Below are 16,945 nucleotides of genomic sequence, written 5' to 3'. Positions count from 1 at the left end.
TACTGTACTGCCATCCATTAATCTCCTGTTGCTGGCATAGTGCACTAACAAGAAGCCCTAATGGCACAGTGGTTAAAATGCCACTACTGCAGCTAGTATTGCAGCCACAAGGTTATGAGTTCAGTCCCAGGACTCCAGGGTTGACTCAGCCTTGCATTCTTCCATTGGTCGCTAAAATGAGTACCTTGCTTGTTGGGGCAATTAGCTACATGTTGTAAACTGCTTAGACTACTTAGTTCTGAATGAAGAGGTACAGAAATGTAAATGCTATTGCTATTGCTAACAAGGTTCTGGCCTTGGACTACAAAATTTCCAGAATTCCTCTGTATTCTGGGATTCTTGGTCAAGATGTAAATTTTCAAAGCAGGATGATGGTCTGGATGGGCCAGCCCACTTCTTATGTGGATTTGTTCCAGCTCTGGTTTGTATTTCTATGTTGCTGATGTTTTTGGCACCCTATGTTTTTGATTTTAGCTCATTGCTCTCTCTCTCTCTTCCCCTCCCCTTCTCTCTTTTCCAGTTCTATGTGTACTTTGGCTACTTCACACTCCTGGCTGTGGTGTACCTTGCAGCAACTGTGTATGTGGCCATGAGGCACAATGTGTGCAGGAAGCCTCAGGAGGCACCACCCGCTAAGGAACTCTGTAGTACAGCTATCGAAGCCTTGGGCAAGGACAAAAGCACAGAGCTGGCTAGCTCAGAAGCCTGAGAAGCCCAATGGGTGGCAGAAAAGAGAGGGATCTCCCTGCACACTCCCAGATGGGAAGGGGCTGAGTAGAATTCGCACAACAATCAGCACTTGTAAGGTCAAGGCATCACTGATTTCTAGAATATTATGTCGCTGCAGAGGCCAAGAGAGGGAAAAACAGTACTTGACATTAGGAAAAGACACATGCAATGTATAGCTGGCAGGCTGTAGATTCCTCCACTCTGTCTGGGTCTTGAATGTGCACGCAGTCCACTGATCTGCCTCCTGAGTCAAGAAATTGCAGCAACAGTGGTTGCTGACAGTGGGTGCACACCAAGTAATCATGTGAATTTGATTTTAAACCTTGGTTTTCCCCCTGGTCACCTGAAAAGGAGCCAACAAATTAACCAAGAACTTTTTTTAAACAAATAGGCAAATGGTTTTAACTTTTTTAAAGGTTTCTATATTACTATGATACCAGTAAATGTACCATGCTGGAATCCTTGAGGTAGCCACCTTTTTTTAGTCTGCCTGTCCTTTGCTATGCTCAGGAAGTGCATACTGTTGAGAGTGAGTAAGGGTGCCAGCTGAGATTCATATCTACAAGGGGAAATGACTGGGAGACAGAGGAGGACCAAAGACATTTGACAGACATTTTCAATCTAGAGTAGACCTTGTTCCTTCTTAGTAATCAGAAGCTTGCATTTTGTTCTGACATATGCTTTTCTCTTTCTCCTTTCCCCTCAACCTTTCCTGTTTATAATATCCAAGGATTTGTTTTCAAGCCATGTTCAATGTCCCAGGATGACAGTGTCCCTAAAAGTGTGAACCTCATGGACACTGACTGCCCTAGAATTTCTGTGGTTTTACTCTAAAAAAAGAGAACCAGGCTGCCAGTTAGACATTTTAAAGAGGTATAGATCACTGTAGTCCAGGAGACACCAAGAAGATTAGAGCACTCTCTTTTAATGTGCCTTATCCCCAACCGGTTAAAGGCACATTTATTTTTAAAACAGCTTTTATCACATTTGCCTGTGGGCAGGCAAATGCATCCCATTTATAGTCCAGATGCCAGCTGGGCTTATCATGTGCCTTTTCAAGAATGGGGAAATCCTGTTCTTGAAAAGTCACAGAATAAGCTTGGCTGGCATCTGGGATGCATTTTCCTGGCCACAAGCAAATGCGATAAAACCCATTTTAAAAATAAATGTGCCTTTATCCTGTTGGGGTCTCCCAATTGATGAGGGAGTTCTGTTTCTGTCTCATCTCTATCCCATTGTTTGAAAGATAAACTCAAAGGCATCGCTTTATTGCTTCACATGTGAGAGATTCAGTTAAGGCCTGCAGACTGCTCTCTACACTTCTATGCATATGAACAACAAATATTTAAAAGAGGATACTTTCCTTTATTCAGTGCCTTTAGAAAACAGTTTATAGAACACAACACACAACTGACAAAAGATATAAGAGTTCCACAGGCTCTAACAAACTGCATTGAAATTTCACAAAATACAGTAGACAGTAAGAAACTGACTGTGTGACTTGCACAGATTCTTTCCCTCCTCCCCCCAGTAATAAAATTTCATTACAATATTTAAAACAACAAAGCTAAGTAGACATTTAGCACCTTGGTTTCTGAAAACTTTGCATGCTTTGCATGTTAGTGTTTAAAACAGAACTGGCAGGCAAAAAGCATCAGCCTTACCTAGGCTTCTGGCACTGAAGTGGTGGATGGGCTTTGCTGTGTAGCTGTCAAGATCGCAGTCACAGTGAAGCCTATGAACATGGAAGGTCTCTGAGTGCTTGGGCCTGAAAATGGCTTTAAAGAATGCTGGGCCATGAACCTGCCTACTTGTGATTCTGTGCATCCAAAGAATCAGTGCTGTATCAGATCTTGGAAATATTATTTCTCTTTGGACTCCAAAAATCCTTTTACCAGACTTGTAATCCAAGATTTGTAATAAAAAAAAGTACATCCCCACTCTCCCAGTTTTTGTGCTGTACAACACAAGACAGTAGTTAATTGTCTGCATGCCAGTTGTTCCCTCACCTTCAATCCCAACACAATGTACAGTCCCTTTTTTGCTTTAATACTCTGGAAGAATGGCTGAAATGTACAGCTATGAAGAATGGCTTATTATTTAGTGGGTCCTGCCACAGTGCTGGGGGTAGGTCGGGATCAGGGAGATGATTATGAACTGAGTCAGGGCTAGGCACTTTCTAACTGATTTGGGAGCAGTTTCTAACAGATTTTAGATCTGGCATTCAATAAGGATTTGAGAGAGGGCCCCAGGTGGAGCACTATAGATCAAGCTGCTTTTAGGCAGCTTTCCCTGGGTTGATCTGGCTCTGTCAACAGAGTCAGACAAACATCTCCCCAGGCAGGGGTCTTTCTCAGTGTCTGCTATTTCATTCTTTTAAGACAGAAGGGCCTTATACATGTAATGCATGGGGCTTGACAACAGCCATGGTCTCTCTTGCTAGGTTAAAGAACAGCGTGCCAGCAGGTGCACTCTGAGTCACAGAAAAACCATGTAAGTTGAGAGTAGTTTTGGCACAGCATTCTACCTGTTCATTGTCTGTGAAATTTCCTAGTAAAGTGTGATATGTTATCTGAAAAGGATAGTATATAAGAAAAAAAATTAATGGAATTTTAAAAAAATGAGTGATGATTCTTTTAACAGCAATTTGGCATCAGATCTACATCTCTCCTGGATCCCTAAGGGAAACACCGTGGGAAAATCACCTGCAAGTCAGTAACATTTAATACCTCTGGCAGTCCTGTAGAGCTACATAAAGTCAGGGAGAAGGACAAGTGGGGGAGAACTGTGCACAGCAAGACTTCTGGACATTATCTCCTTACTCTGGGCATGTCATTTCAGCAGAGGATGTCAAATATTCAGCAACAGAAATTGTAAGCAGGTTATAAAGAAGAGTGTCATTTTCATCTGCTTTGGAATAATATGTGAGCAAATAGTTAAGCCATCTAGTGAGTCAGGCAGAGGTGGAGAGTTGGGGAGGCTATCCTGTAAACACACTGTATATAGTGATTACTCTCAGAGAGATAAGCCATTGCATGTCTGGTGATGCCATCCCTACCCTTAGGTTTTGTCCTTGATGTGTGCTTGGCATGAACAGAAAAGCAATAGGTTTTGACTATGGCAGTATCCAGCAGGGTCTACTTTATGTTCTTGAGCACCATACTTATAAAAATTTAAAGGCTAAGGTTGCCAAGAGTGCCCAGCTGTAGGGCCCTTATCAGGCAGAGACTTCCATAGGCTACAGTCACAGTAAGGGGCTCCAAAGATTAACACTAGCACCAAGCTCTCTGCAGAAACCATCTTGTGTTATGTCAACTCCAAATAAATAGAATTTCTGACATATCCCACTTGGTCTTCAATTTCCTTTTCCAAAGGAGTAGTCATAGAAAGGTAGTAAGGAAAGGAAGGCAAACAGGCGAATCCAGGGGGAAAAAACCAAGGGTTGTACATGAGTAGAGTTTAGAAAAAAAGAAGAGAGAGAGAGAGAGACCATTTCATGTACCACACTTGCCTGGTGACTGCTTGCATTCTTAAGCCTGTTCTGCCCCTGCCACTCTGGCAGGCCCATGCACTAGTATTCCCAGCAGCCATGCCAGCAGAAAAATATAAACAAACACAATACATAAATGTTCAGCACCAGAGCTATGCTGGGAATCATAGGAAGACACTCTTTGGCTTTTTGCTCATTTTATCTGCTTGATTGAAATATTGTGGGGCTGGCTGGACATATTATCCTGATTGGGGGTGGGGGGACCATGGCTCACTCCCCATTCCTTAAAGGAAACATTGGGGTTCCCATCCTCCACTTACAGTCAGCACCTCTTGAGTGTGTGTGTGTGCAGTTTTATTTTTTGGAAGAAGTCATGAAGCTGTTTTCAATGCAGAGGACAATAAAGGCATTCTTGCAGCTGCTGCTCTTCTGCTCCAGTAGCTTGCCTGATGCCAGCGAGGAAGCCTGGCCTGTCACCACTGTGTCATCTGTCCGCCATGTCTCACAGTAGCTCTCTGTTAGCCGGCGTCCCTTAGAATCAGAGCCATGCCATATGTATTTCTGAGGCCTGAAATACATTAGAAATTGGGCCAATTCAATTCACACAAGCATGACATATTCCCAGGCCTAGCAATGACACTATGGCTTCGTATCAGAGCCTGCTGTGCCAGATAATCTATTGACTGCCATAATCAATGCCCTGGTCAGTACTTGGGTTGGTACCTGGTTAGTACCAATCAATACCAGTTGCTGTAGCAACTGCAAAGGAAGGCAATAGCCTTGGCTAAGAAAATCATTTGAAATTCATGGAGTCGGCATAAATTGACAGACAATTTACAGGCACGCACACACTCAAAGTAAAAAGGGCCTGGGGAGTATCTCAGCAGGGCTTGAACATGCTACCTTTTTGAACTACAATGCCCAGAATTCCCCAGCCAGGATGGCAAGTGGTGTGGATAAATGATTGCTCAATGCCACTTGCTGTACCTCTTTAATCTGGGCTCTTTGGGAAGGAAAAGTATGCTACAAATGTTATTTATATTGCAAAGGGACTAACGAAAACAAAAACGCCTGTCAAAGCAATTCTACCCCCCACAGCTAAAAACATTTAGCACTGCAAAAGAAACATCAGATGATGTTGGAACAGGTAAACAAAATAGCAGCTGGAAACACGTCCATTCTGTTTATATAAATCAGACAAAGAGGCGACTCTTCTTTGATGCCTCTATAGTTGTGGAGCCAGGAAAATTCAGGTCTAGCAGAAAGTAAAACAAGATGCAACCAATGCACATTCCCCAAGCTCTGCCATCAGATGAACAATAGTCCCCTACCCTCCACCTACCATACAGGGTCTCTCAGGACATCCCTTCCATCAAAGGAAAGAATTCGAGCCCCCGTTCTGAATAGAGCTTCAGAGCCTGAGAAGAGGTTTTCCCAGGTATTGAATAGCACTTCATCCTAGACAAGAATGAGAAAATGGCAATGTATTCACTTAACCATTACTCCAAGAACAGCTTTCTGTCTGTCTATGATAATTTCACTCTGCCTGGGGAAATTTGCCCTTTCCATTGCAAAGACTGTAGTTCACAGGAAGAACACATGACTTGCAAGCCAAGGTCCAGTCCCTGTCACCTTGTCAAAAGATTTCAAGGGAGGGGGGGGGGCGGGGGGGGGGGGGGCTGGAACAGAAACCCTATGGATACAAAGTACTGTACCAAATACTTCATGGAACTCATGCTTCCATGAAACAAGTATAACAACAGTTGGCCCTCCACATTTACAGCTTTGACTTTTCCAGATTTGATTATTTATGGTTTTGCTTAATATGTTCTCTCTAGGAATCTTTAGGTCCTCCAGCACAACTCTGCCAGAAGTTGACCATAGAGTTGTGCTGGAAAACCTGGATGTTCATAGAGAAAACACCACTCTAGACATTGGTAGGTCATCCAGCATGATTCTATGATCATTTTCTGGCAGATGTTGACTAGAAGAGTTGGAGATTCCTGGAGAGGTGTTCTCTTAGATAAAAAGATTTTTTTTTTAATTTGTGGGTTTTCCACATTCACAGGGATCCTTCACCTCTAACCCCAGCAAATGTGGAGGGGGCCACGGTAATATGAAAAATGTGTCAGCTATTTGACTAACCCACTGTTTATTCCCCTGCAGAAAGCAGGACATAAATACTGAACTTAATTGGTGTGTTTCACTTTGCACTTCTCAGAACTGAATGTTACCTTCAGTGTTAATAGCACAAAGTTTCTACTAGGAAAAAAAAACCCTCTTAATTTGAAGACTATAAAAATTATGTGTCTTCCTTGATTTTACATTTTCTGCATATTTTGTATTTGGATGGTGGCTCCATGCCATGAATTAAGACCAGGGAAGTAGTACAAGTAGGAGTATTTCAGAGTCTTTCTTTCTTTCTCTCTCTCTCTCTCTTGTGCATGACTTCCAGTTATAAATTCCACCAAGATCCTGCAGTTCTCTAAAGAGGCAGGGTTAGATTTGTTGACTTCACATGATAACCAAGAGGAAACACCTCAAAAAAGCCATCTGGTCTAACTCCTAAACAGGAAACCCACTTTGACACCATCCCTGATAGGTAGACATCTTGCTTCAAATTAAAAACTTCAAATTAAAAAACTTCCAGTGAAGGAGATTCTGCCATCTGCAACAGTCTGTTGCATTTTGAAGAGCAGTTCTTCCTAACTCTCTGTCTAAATGCTTTTAATTGGAAATTGCAGTTTTGGTTCATACCCTGAGAAGCTACAACAGTACTCTGTTCCCCTGAGTCCTAGCCAGGATAGCAAATGAGGAAGGATTATGGCAGTTACAATCCAACCACACGTGGAGGCTCACAACTGTCCACCCTGATCTACATGATAGCCTTTCAGATTGCTATAGCATTTTCTCTGAAGCATCACATCTCCATCTCCCTCTTTCATGCTTCAATATTTTCCCTTTAGATTTTATTTCCAGGCCCTCTATTTGTCATTCTCTTTGGACATGATCCAGCTTGTCAATATCTCTCTTAAACTTCAGTGAGAAGAACAGGACTCTACATAAAGTCTCACCATAAAATAAGAGTGGAAGAGTATCATAATCTGGGCATTAGATTTCTACCAATGCAGTCTAGAATTGCTCTATCCTTTTCAGCTGCTATATTGCAGTGCAGACTCATGTGGACTACTAAAGTTAAGCCCCTAGATTTCAGATTTCTGTCAACTGCACCTGCTCTTTTTTCAAATGGTAAATGACGACATGGTCGTTCAAGGGTTTGTGTTTGTTTGTTGAAAAATGGCTATTTCTGCCTCCAAAAATGGGTGTGGAGGAGGGAGAATAATGTTACAATGATGCTTCACCTCCCTAAAGATCTCTGGAAATATAAATCTTGATTTGGGAGCCAATTATTTTGGTGAGGGGAATGTTCCCAGGGTTGCTAAGATGAGAACTTTGGTGGACATTATGCAGTGTCTGGGCTGCCCAATTCCCACCTCTGCCCTTGATTCTTTTCACATGTACTGCTATCAAGCCAGGATAAATGGAAAACTTTACATCTATTTCTTCTGAAATTAATTTTATTTTGACCCTGTTCTCACCTGGTGTAGATCATCATGCTTCTGTCTAAGATATTAGTTACACCACCCTGTGGGTGTCATTTATCAATATCTTATCAATATCTTCAACCACATTATTCATAAAACAACACAAGCCCCAGGACTGAACCCTACCTACCGCTTCTTTCCAAGTTGATGGGTTGTTGATGAGTATTCCTTGTGCTCCAATCAGTTATGATTCCACATAAGTAGAACCATATACCCCAGACTCTTTTGTCCACAGAAATATCAGAAGACACCCTGTTGAAAGTCTTGCTGAAATCATGATATACTGTGTCCCCAGCATTCCTTTAATCTGGGTAAAGGGAAAGTCCCTTGACATGAATGTCTAGTTGTAACCGACTCTAGGGGGCCATGCTCATCTCCATTACTAAGATGGAAGAGCCAACATTGTCTGAGGAATACTCCGGTGGTCATGTGGCCAGCATGATTACACCAAACACTGTTACTTTCCACCAAAATGGTACCTATTTATCTACTTGCATTTGCTTTCAAATTGCTAGGTGGGCAGAAGATGGGACTAATGACAGGAACTCACCCCATCATGCAGCCCTCAGTCCTTGAACTGCCAACCTTCCAACCTCACGATCACCAGAATTTGCCACTAAGCCACCACATCCCTTAATCTACCATCTGAATAATTATCAAAAGGAGAAGTAAAATTAAGACTGGCCTGTGACCACACCTACCCTAAGATTGACAATAGGCACTGTGCTCCTGTCAGCTCTACGCACTATGCTGTAGAGGTCTTGCAGTCGAGAGGAGAGGAATGCTCGGAATGTACCAGTCAATCCAACCTCCCGGGCTTGCTGGAAACACTGGAAGTCAGCTCCACGGATGCCTCGCATGCTGCCACTCAAGGGACTATTCAGAGCTATAAGATGGAGCTGCAAAAGCAAAAAGGAAGACCAGCACATGAGAAAGTCAATGACCATTCAGTGGCATAGCACACACAAATATTTTAAAAAGCACAACCATCCATTTTATATCCCATGCAGGATTAGGAAAAAAAAAAACCCACCTGAACCCCAGCAGTCATTGCTGCCAGGCAGAATTGATTATATTAAAGGAATGCATGGACTCTCCCACCTATGTGTGTGTGTGTGTGCGCGCGTATCTGTGCGTGTGTGTGTCTGCGCATGTGCATGTGTACATGTCCATGTATGCACACACACACACAAACAAATATCTATATATGGCACCATTCTACACTATAGATCCAAAAATATGCACCACCAAATCCCTATGCCTATACTGTATGTTTTGTTTTCAGTCATGTTTCCAATACAACTGAATCTATAGCAGGATGATAGAATTAGCAAAGGGAACATGAAGAAGTAGTGTAGCCCTCCAGATATGTTTGGACTGAAGTGTCCCTCGTTCTTCACCACTGCTATTCTGATGGCAGTTGCAGTCCAATAAGATCTGGTGGGCAGTACTTTGTCTACTCCTAGAGTACCAGTTCTTTTCATCCACCCCTGGCCCGACCAATTCCATGCATGGATCTCATCTGCTGAAGCCCTTGTTTACTGGAGTCAATTGCATTTATAATACACTGTACATCTTCTGCGGGACCAAATGAGACAGATTCCCTAATAACAGTGCTCCAAACTGCAGCAGCTGCAGGGCTGATGACTTTATCAAAATAAGTACAGGGGACACTCACAGCAGGTTGGAAATCATGGTGAGTATGGATGGCCGAAGACGCAGTCTCAGACTGGCGACTGTTAAGGAAGATGGCATTCAGTGGCTCTTGCTGGTGCTGAACACCCTGATGAGGCTGGTGGATGGCAGGTTGCTCAGGAAGCCGATGCTGGTTGGCAGCGCTTTCATCCCCTCTCCAAGGCTTGGCAGTGGAGTAAACGCTATACTCTCGGTGTGAATGAACAGGCAAGTGCTGCTGGAATGTGCGCTGAGATCCAGAGGATGCTGTGTCTCCATGTGAGTAGTGAACACTGGAAGGCCTATCATACACCTCATTGTCCTGAAATGGAATTAACAGTCTTATTACCATCAGCATCTTGATATTCCACCTTTCCACCAAGACTGGTACTCAATGCGGGTTACACATTAAAAAGATTAAAAAATACAAAAGTCAGCATTAAAACCAAATAAAACTATTAACCATATTAAAAACATATACTTTAATTTTTAAAAAAAAAAGTTCAAAAATATGGTTTAAAAATGGCAGCTCTTTGTTAAAAGTTTTCAATTGTAAAATCCTGTCAATAAAAGAAGTCTTTGGCTGCTGACAGAAGGACAGCAAGGAGGTGTCCATTTTAGTCTCCCTGGGGAGGGTGTTTCAAAGTGTAAGGGACCCTCTTTCAAGTTCCCACCAGCTGTACCCGTGAAATTGGTAGGATTCTCTTGTGGACCTAAAGGTCTAGACATACTCATATTGGGAGATATAATCTGTCAGCTAGCCTGGACCTAAGACATATAAGTCATAAGCAGCACTTTGAATAATATTCTTGCACCATCCTCTGGGTGTCTTCATATGTCATCTGTGCTATGGGATTTGAAATACAACATTTTCCCTCACACTACAGTGGTACCTCGGGTTACGAAATTAATTCGTTCCGCGGCTAATTTCGTAACCCGAAAAACCTTCGTAACCTGAATTGCCATAGGCGCTAATGGAAAAAAACAGCTCTCTGCTGCCCTCCGGTGGCGAAATAGCGCCGAGGTTTTTTCGTAACCCGAAAAAACCTTCGTAAGCCGAAACAATAAATCCCTATGGGATTTTTTCGTATCCCGAAAAATTCGTAAGCTGGGTAATTCGTATCCCGGGGTACCACTGTATAACTCATTAGGGGTGATGGGAAATCCTTTGTGCTCATTCAAATTGTATCTCCAGGTCCCTGATCTGTCTGTCCCTGAGGGCAAAAAACACCGTTACCTACAATGAATCATCGGGGGAGGGGGGGTGAGAGTAACAAGAACATAGGAAAGTTACATTTCAAATGTAATGTAAAGAGTCACAATGACATAGTTTCCATGTTTAACAAGTCATGCATTTGGTTTTGAAAATTATTTTGAAAGGGTATTTTTTGGACATTTTAATAATAGACCTCTTATATCACACAATGCCAAATAACAGTGTTTTACTTACCAACCCAGGACCAGAGAGGGATATTCTTTCTTCAAGCTGAAATAAATCCAGAGTCATTATTTTAACATTTATATAGTCCTTTTTCTCTGTTTCAAAAACCTGTGTAACATCCCTATAACATACTGTGGTTTTCTTATCACCGTATTACAAAAGGTCTGAAGGTGTGCCTAAGACCAGTTGGTGAATTCAGGACTGAAGAAGAATCTCAACTAGCAGAGCCCCAGCTCACTATTTCTACTCCTACCTGTAACCACTACACTACACTGCATCAGTTGTAATTATTTTTATTTTCCAGGATGAATTTTGCAATTTTCAAATTTAATTGAAGGATGAGAATGGATAGTTAGAAAACTACCACACTAGTGCCACTAAAGCAGACACATACTTGAACCACTAACTACTAAACAGCTGCAGACTCAATTTCTTAAAATATGAATCAACTGCCTCTTGGCACCATTACAAATGTGACAGCTAAGAGGACCAAAGGTTGTCTGAATAAGTTTCAAACAACTGGGAAAGGGGGTCAAGCTAAAGAGCAACCATACTTTCTACCCACTGGGCATAGCCTGATAAGGGAAGACCAGATCTCTCATCACATTCTGTCTTTAGACAAGATACTTTTATTAAGGAATTGTTTGGTAGGCCAGTCACTGACAACTGAAAGGCATTCACCAGCCTGTGTTACAGAGGCAAATAGAGATACAGTTGAAGTTTGGAACTGAGAGGGCATTTACAGCAGGGGTAGGCAAGTACTGAGAGACACACAGGCTCCTGTGAGATCTTAAAGACCTCTTGTTCCTTTCCTGGAAATGTTTAAACATCTGAACCCCCCCCCCCAACTCCTTAAACTCACTTGTTAAAACTGCCACCTCCAAAGAGCCTATTTTAAAAAAAGCTGGGATAGGGGGATTTTGGCTATCACAACCTGAGTGTGCTCCTTTCTGATATGGCATTCTATTTCTATATAAATAAACAATCTACTGCTGCATTAATCTGAGTGTTTGCTTCCTACCCTACAGAGAGGCCATTCTCTGAGGCAATTCTCCATATAAAGCTTGGTACCCATTCTCCACATATATGAGTACTCACAAGGACTCTCCTGAAACCACCGTGAACACGGATGTAGAGCTCTTCTTTATCCCGAATGAATATGAGTTGCCCTTCTGGCACTTCATGAGCTCTGCTCATCATGCTCTGATAGGTTGGCAAGATCCGTAGCTGTCAGGGAGCAGGTAATTTGATGAAAGAAAAACAAAGAAGTGAACCTTTTCTGCCATTCATCAGCTTGGACAATGCACTATATTTTGATTCACTGTTTGATTATGTGCATCTAAATCTGCAAGACTTGTTTATAACCAAGGAACTATATCTACAATAAGCAGCAGAGGGGGGAGGATCATCTCAGACTGCAGACCTTTCACACTACACAATTATAGCACTTTGATACCAGTTTAATGGCCATGACTCCATCCCACTGAATCCAGGGATTGGCACTTTATGGAGAGGCCTTTAGAATTCTCAGCCAGAGAGTTCAGGTGCGTCTCTAAACAAACAAACAAACAAACAAACAAAACCCCAACAATTCACAGGGTGAAACCATGGCAGTTGAAGTGTAGTCACAGTGCTATAACTGGGTAGTGTTCAAAGGCCCCAGCCCTTCAGTTCCTGCTTTATTCTGTCTTTATGGCACTGCACAGGAGCCCTGGTTGCACAGTGGTTAAATGCCTGTACTGCAGACACTCACAAACCACAAGGTTGTGAGTTCAATAGCAGCTAGGGGCTCAGGGTGGACTCAGCCTGGCATCCTTCCGTAGGTCGCTACAATGAGTGCCCAGCTTGTTGAGGGCAATTAGCTTACACATTGTAAACTTAGGGAGTGCTTAAGTGCACTGATAAGCGGTATAGAGATGTACTTGCTATTGCTATTGCTATGGAGCAGTAACTGTGTCCACCTTTAACTGTGTACAACTGAATGCAGCCACATTATCTGATGCACTTGTACACTGCCAACACGCCTATAGCCCCTGTTTGGTATAAGTATAAAAGATACTTTATCAAAATAGAGTAGACCAGTAAAAGCACCATTTACAGGGCAATGTCAAAGACCAAACTCAAAATCTGGGAGTCATCACCTGTATGATATTATTGTGTCAAATTATAATGATAATTTATATTAATTTCCAGGGACTCCCTGCAGTACTCTCTTATTGCCTCCCACATTCTGCTGCCACTGTTGCTTTCACAGTCACGATCTCTGGCCAATTAATTAAGTAATTAATGTCCTGCTTAAGTAAGCAGGACTCCTCTCAGGACTTCATCTTTTCCATGAAAAAACAAACCCTGTTGCCACAGCCATGACTGCTTCTGTGTCAGAAAATCCTAGAACCCCATCATTCCACATTGTTTTCTTTTTCAAAGCAAAGAAAAACTGTGTTTTAGACGAAGGATTCTTCTGTAAAATTAGGCAGGTCTCTCAATTCAAAAGACCATGTGGTTTAGGCGTAGTTTTCTTTTTGAGACTCTCCTGTGTTTCTCTTGTGACAGTATTTTAAAACAAAGAAGCCATAAGTCACTTCTGGTATCACCAGGTAGGCCTAGTGAGACTTGCAACAGATATATTTAGGGAACAGCCTCGGGTCCCTCCAAAATTGCCCATCCCTGTTCTGTATGCTTGGGCATATGCCATCTCCTTGTCTTCTTACCCCAGATGAAGATGATGCATCACTAGTGCCTGGAGGTCCTGGTGGTCCTGGTGGCCCAGGTGGTCCAGGAATACTGATAGCTGTAAAGGAAAGAAACGTAGGCTTGTTAAGGTTTTAACCCTGCAAAAGCCGAGCTACCTGCAATGACTCAATATATAAAGCACCAGGAGTCATCTACTCACCTTGCCTATGGGGTCCTGGAAAGGAAGGGGGTCCTGGAGGGCCTGGAGGACCAGGGGGCCCTGGGCGTCCCTCAAATCCTGCACCAGGAGGTCCTTGAGGTCCTGGAGGGCCAGGAGGACCCCTAACACTGTCCCCTTTAGGACCCTGGAAAGAATGCATGTGGTTTGAACTATAGAAGTGAAAGGAAATGAGGATTACTTAGACCAAGAATGGGCAAGCAGAGCCCACAAGCCACCTGCAGCCCCTGAGGCCATTTCTGTTGCCCTTAGGATCCCAGAGGTATCGAAATGCACTCTATGGGACACAGGGAGCATTTTCACCATGTTTTGAGCCCCCCTCCCCAGCAATTTTAGGCCCAAAGGAGGCCATTAAACAGGAAGTGAACAGAAAGTGATGTCTGTTCAGTTATTGTTAATTAAAACATGGGCTAAAAACATGGGATAATGCTGCCCCCTATACTACCTAGAGAATTTCAGGGCATTTCAGAGCAAAAAATTGATATATTTTTGGTGGTGATGAGGTAGGACAGTTGCTCAACCTGATCTAGGCTGATCCCTTGTCTAACAGCAGGTTCCTCCACCACCAGTATTGATTATGTTAAGCAATTAATGAGCCTTGAGCTAAGTGCATAGCCCAAATCCTCCTACTCACCTTGTCTGAGCACTCATCCAGAAACATGCATCCCTTATTTGGCCCTGGCAAATTATCCAGAGCCAAAGGTAGAACCTAAAACTTGCTAATGCCTCCATTCTTGAACCTTAAAATGGAAAAGTTTTCCCTACATTTGCCACTCAAAAGAACCTACACGTTTTCAGCTTTCCTCTGTTCTCACTTGCCTTGCTCTCCCTCTTGCTACTGCATTCACTCTGCACTGCTCCTGCTATTACTGCTTTGTTGGGGAAAGGATTTGGTGAGCAGTCTGAGGGAAGAAGAAAGAATATGGCTATTTGCAGAACAAGCCCTCTCTCAATTACACTACACCCACTCTGCACACACACACACTGTAACAATCCAATGATGTAAAGCATTTTTGCCACCTGAAGTAGTGACTGCATTCTGCCTAATGGTAGGGTTCATCCTCCCAAACTGACCTGCCAAAGGGAAAAGCTGCAAAAATCAACAATCTGGATGGGATGACTAAAAGGGCAAAGGCACTGGGGGATGGGGATAATAATTAACCAGCCCTGCATTAAACACAAGACTCCCTGGACAAAACTGAAACTAAACTTGATTCAAGAGTCTGCTTTCATTTCCTAAGGCTGTGCTCCAGAGTCTTATGGATTCAGGCTGAGAAGCAGTAACATTTGCCACAAAGAAAAAATATGAAAGAGCTTCTGGTCTGTGAAGGACTGTTGTTTTTCCTCTTTACAGCCCATTATCCCTAACTGGGTCATCAGCTCTGTCCACCTTGTACAAAAGAATGCAGCAGAATATACCACTATGCAAAGGCATTAGCTGTCACCCACACTGTGGGATTTCTTACCGGAGGACCAGGATATCCTGGATGACCTGGAGGTCCAGCAGCACTTGATCCAAATAATCCTCCACCACCTGGTTCTCCTTTTTCACCTTTCAGTCCAGACTCTCCTTTGTCTCCTCTTTCTCCCTAAGGAAAAGTTATAAAATAAGTAAATATTCAGGCATAAAACAAAATACACCCACCTGCTTCACCTCCAAGTTAGGGCTATTGCCCTCCCAAGTAAGTATGTAATAAACAGAGCTTCCCAACTGAAAACAGGGGATTAAGAAAAAAAATAAGGGTGAAGCACAGACCAAATTTCTGCTACTGAACTGAATGTTACCACTGGCCATAATACCCTGCAGACAGATATAGAAGTGCCAATCAGATCTCTGGTGCAAGTCCCATTTGCACCACAGTTCTTCTTCTTTGGGGATTTTAAAACAGAGGCTGGATGGTCATTTGTCAGGAATGCTTGTATTTCTGCATAGCAGCAAGTCAGACTGAATGGCCCTTGTAGTCTCTTCCAACTCTATGATTCTATTATTCGCTGTAATGCCAATTAAGTGCCAGTCAAGAGTGGCACAGACATGACAGTAGAAAAGCATCTACTGTACATGCTCAGAAAGAAATCCATATACAGCCTGCATTAAGAGGGGGAAGGGCTGGGAAGGCAGTGAACTGTGAGAGGAGACTCCTCTGAGGACTCAGTTAAAAGGTGACAGAGGGATCACATACTTGAATTCAAGAACCAGTTTGAAATTATACGTTGGGCAGACTGCTCTGGAAAAAATAATAATTCAAACTCCTTTGTCCAAACTATCCCAAACTATTTCTGACTTTTGGCAATCCTAAGCCAATCCTATCACTTTTTGAGGAGGCAAGATTTGTTCAGGGGGGCTTGCCTTTGCCCTCCTCTGAGGCTGAGAGTGTGTGACTTGCCTAAGGTCACCCAATGGGTTTCCAAGACTGAGTGGGGAATTGAACCCTGATCTCCAGATTTATAGTCCAGTGCTCAAACTACTACACCACAATGGCTTTCCAAAAGTCTCAGAACATGTGAAAATTGGCACTATCTCACTAGAGAATATTTAGATAAAGCGGATCCATTATACTGAACCCTTTCTTATATCCTGTAGCAGAATCACAATACCATATGAACTTTAATTATTCAGCCACCACAGCAGCAGGTTAATACAACTGCTAGTCTGAGATGCAGCCACATCCAGAGACACTAAATCTGAATGCTGTTAAAACTGACCAGGGGAAGGAGAAAAACTATATAATGTGAAGTTGTAAGGCTCTCATGGCCGGCATCCATAGTTTTTTGTGGTTTTTTTGGGCTATGTGGCCATGGTCTAGAAAAGTTTATTCCTGATGTTTTGCCAGCATCTGTGGCTGGCATCTTCAGAGAATGCTAGCACAGAAGAGAGCAAGCATAGAAGAATATATATCTAGCTCTCTTCTATGCCAGCATTTTCTGAAGATGCCAGCCACAGATGCTGGTGAAATGTCATGAATAAATTCTTCTGGAATATGGCCACATAGCCTGGAAAACCCACAAAAAACTATAAAACTATATAAGCTTGAGACAGAAATACTTTGAGAACCAAAAGGCCTAAGGCTGTTACCCTGCCTCACTAAACATGTATT

The 16,945-nt window shown here is 42.7% G+C and overlaps 2 protein-coding genes across 7 annotated transcripts in view; one reads left to right on the top strand and one right to left on the bottom strand.

Annotated features, from left to right (window-relative positions):
• Nucleotides 1-2,669, top strand: part of SLC19A1 (solute carrier family 19 member 1) — a 29,288-nt gene extending 26,619 nt beyond the window's left edge. For all 4 annotated transcript variants that reach the window (XM_042443995.1, XM_042444012.1, XM_042444000.1 and 1 more), the window contains one exon: nucleotides 521-2,669. In XM_042443995.1, coding sequence (XP_042299929.1) covers nucleotides 521-709 — 189 coding nt within the window. In that variant the 3' untranslated portion in view covers nucleotides 710-2,669. The remainder of the gene's footprint in view (nucleotides 1-520) is intronic.
• COL18A1 (collagen type XVIII alpha 1 chain) overlaps nucleotides 2,074-16,945 on the bottom strand; it is a 219,862-nt gene continuing 204,990 nt past the window's right edge. For all 3 annotated transcript variants that reach the window (XM_042443985.1, XM_042443972.1, XM_042443978.1), the window contains 9 exons: nucleotides 15,317-15,439; nucleotides 13,833-13,977; nucleotides 13,651-13,730; nucleotides 12,038-12,166; nucleotides 10,949-10,984; nucleotides 9,503-9,820; nucleotides 8,526-8,723; nucleotides 5,562-5,677; nucleotides 2,074-4,787 (listed from right to left, as the gene is read on the bottom strand). In XM_042443985.1, the coding sequence (XP_042299919.1) occupies nucleotides 4,574-4,787; nucleotides 5,562-5,677; nucleotides 8,526-8,723; nucleotides 9,503-9,820; nucleotides 10,949-10,984; nucleotides 12,038-12,166; nucleotides 13,651-13,730; nucleotides 13,833-13,977; nucleotides 15,317-15,439 (1,359 nt within the window). In that variant the 3' untranslated portion in view covers nucleotides 2,074-4,573. The remainder of the gene's footprint in view (nucleotides 4,788-5,561; nucleotides 5,678-8,525; nucleotides 8,724-9,502; nucleotides 9,821-10,948; nucleotides 10,985-12,037; nucleotides 12,167-13,650; nucleotides 13,731-13,832; nucleotides 13,978-15,316; nucleotides 15,440-16,945) is intronic.

This window comes from Sceloporus undulatus, chromosome 1, assembly GCF_019175285.1.
Source record: "Sceloporus undulatus isolate JIND9_A2432 ecotype Alabama chromosome 1, SceUnd_v1.1, whole genome shotgun sequence".
Taxonomy (NCBI): domain Eukaryota; kingdom Metazoa; phylum Chordata; class Lepidosauria; order Squamata; family Phrynosomatidae; genus Sceloporus; species Sceloporus undulatus.
This window is presented reverse-complemented; position numbering and strand designations above follow the sequence as displayed.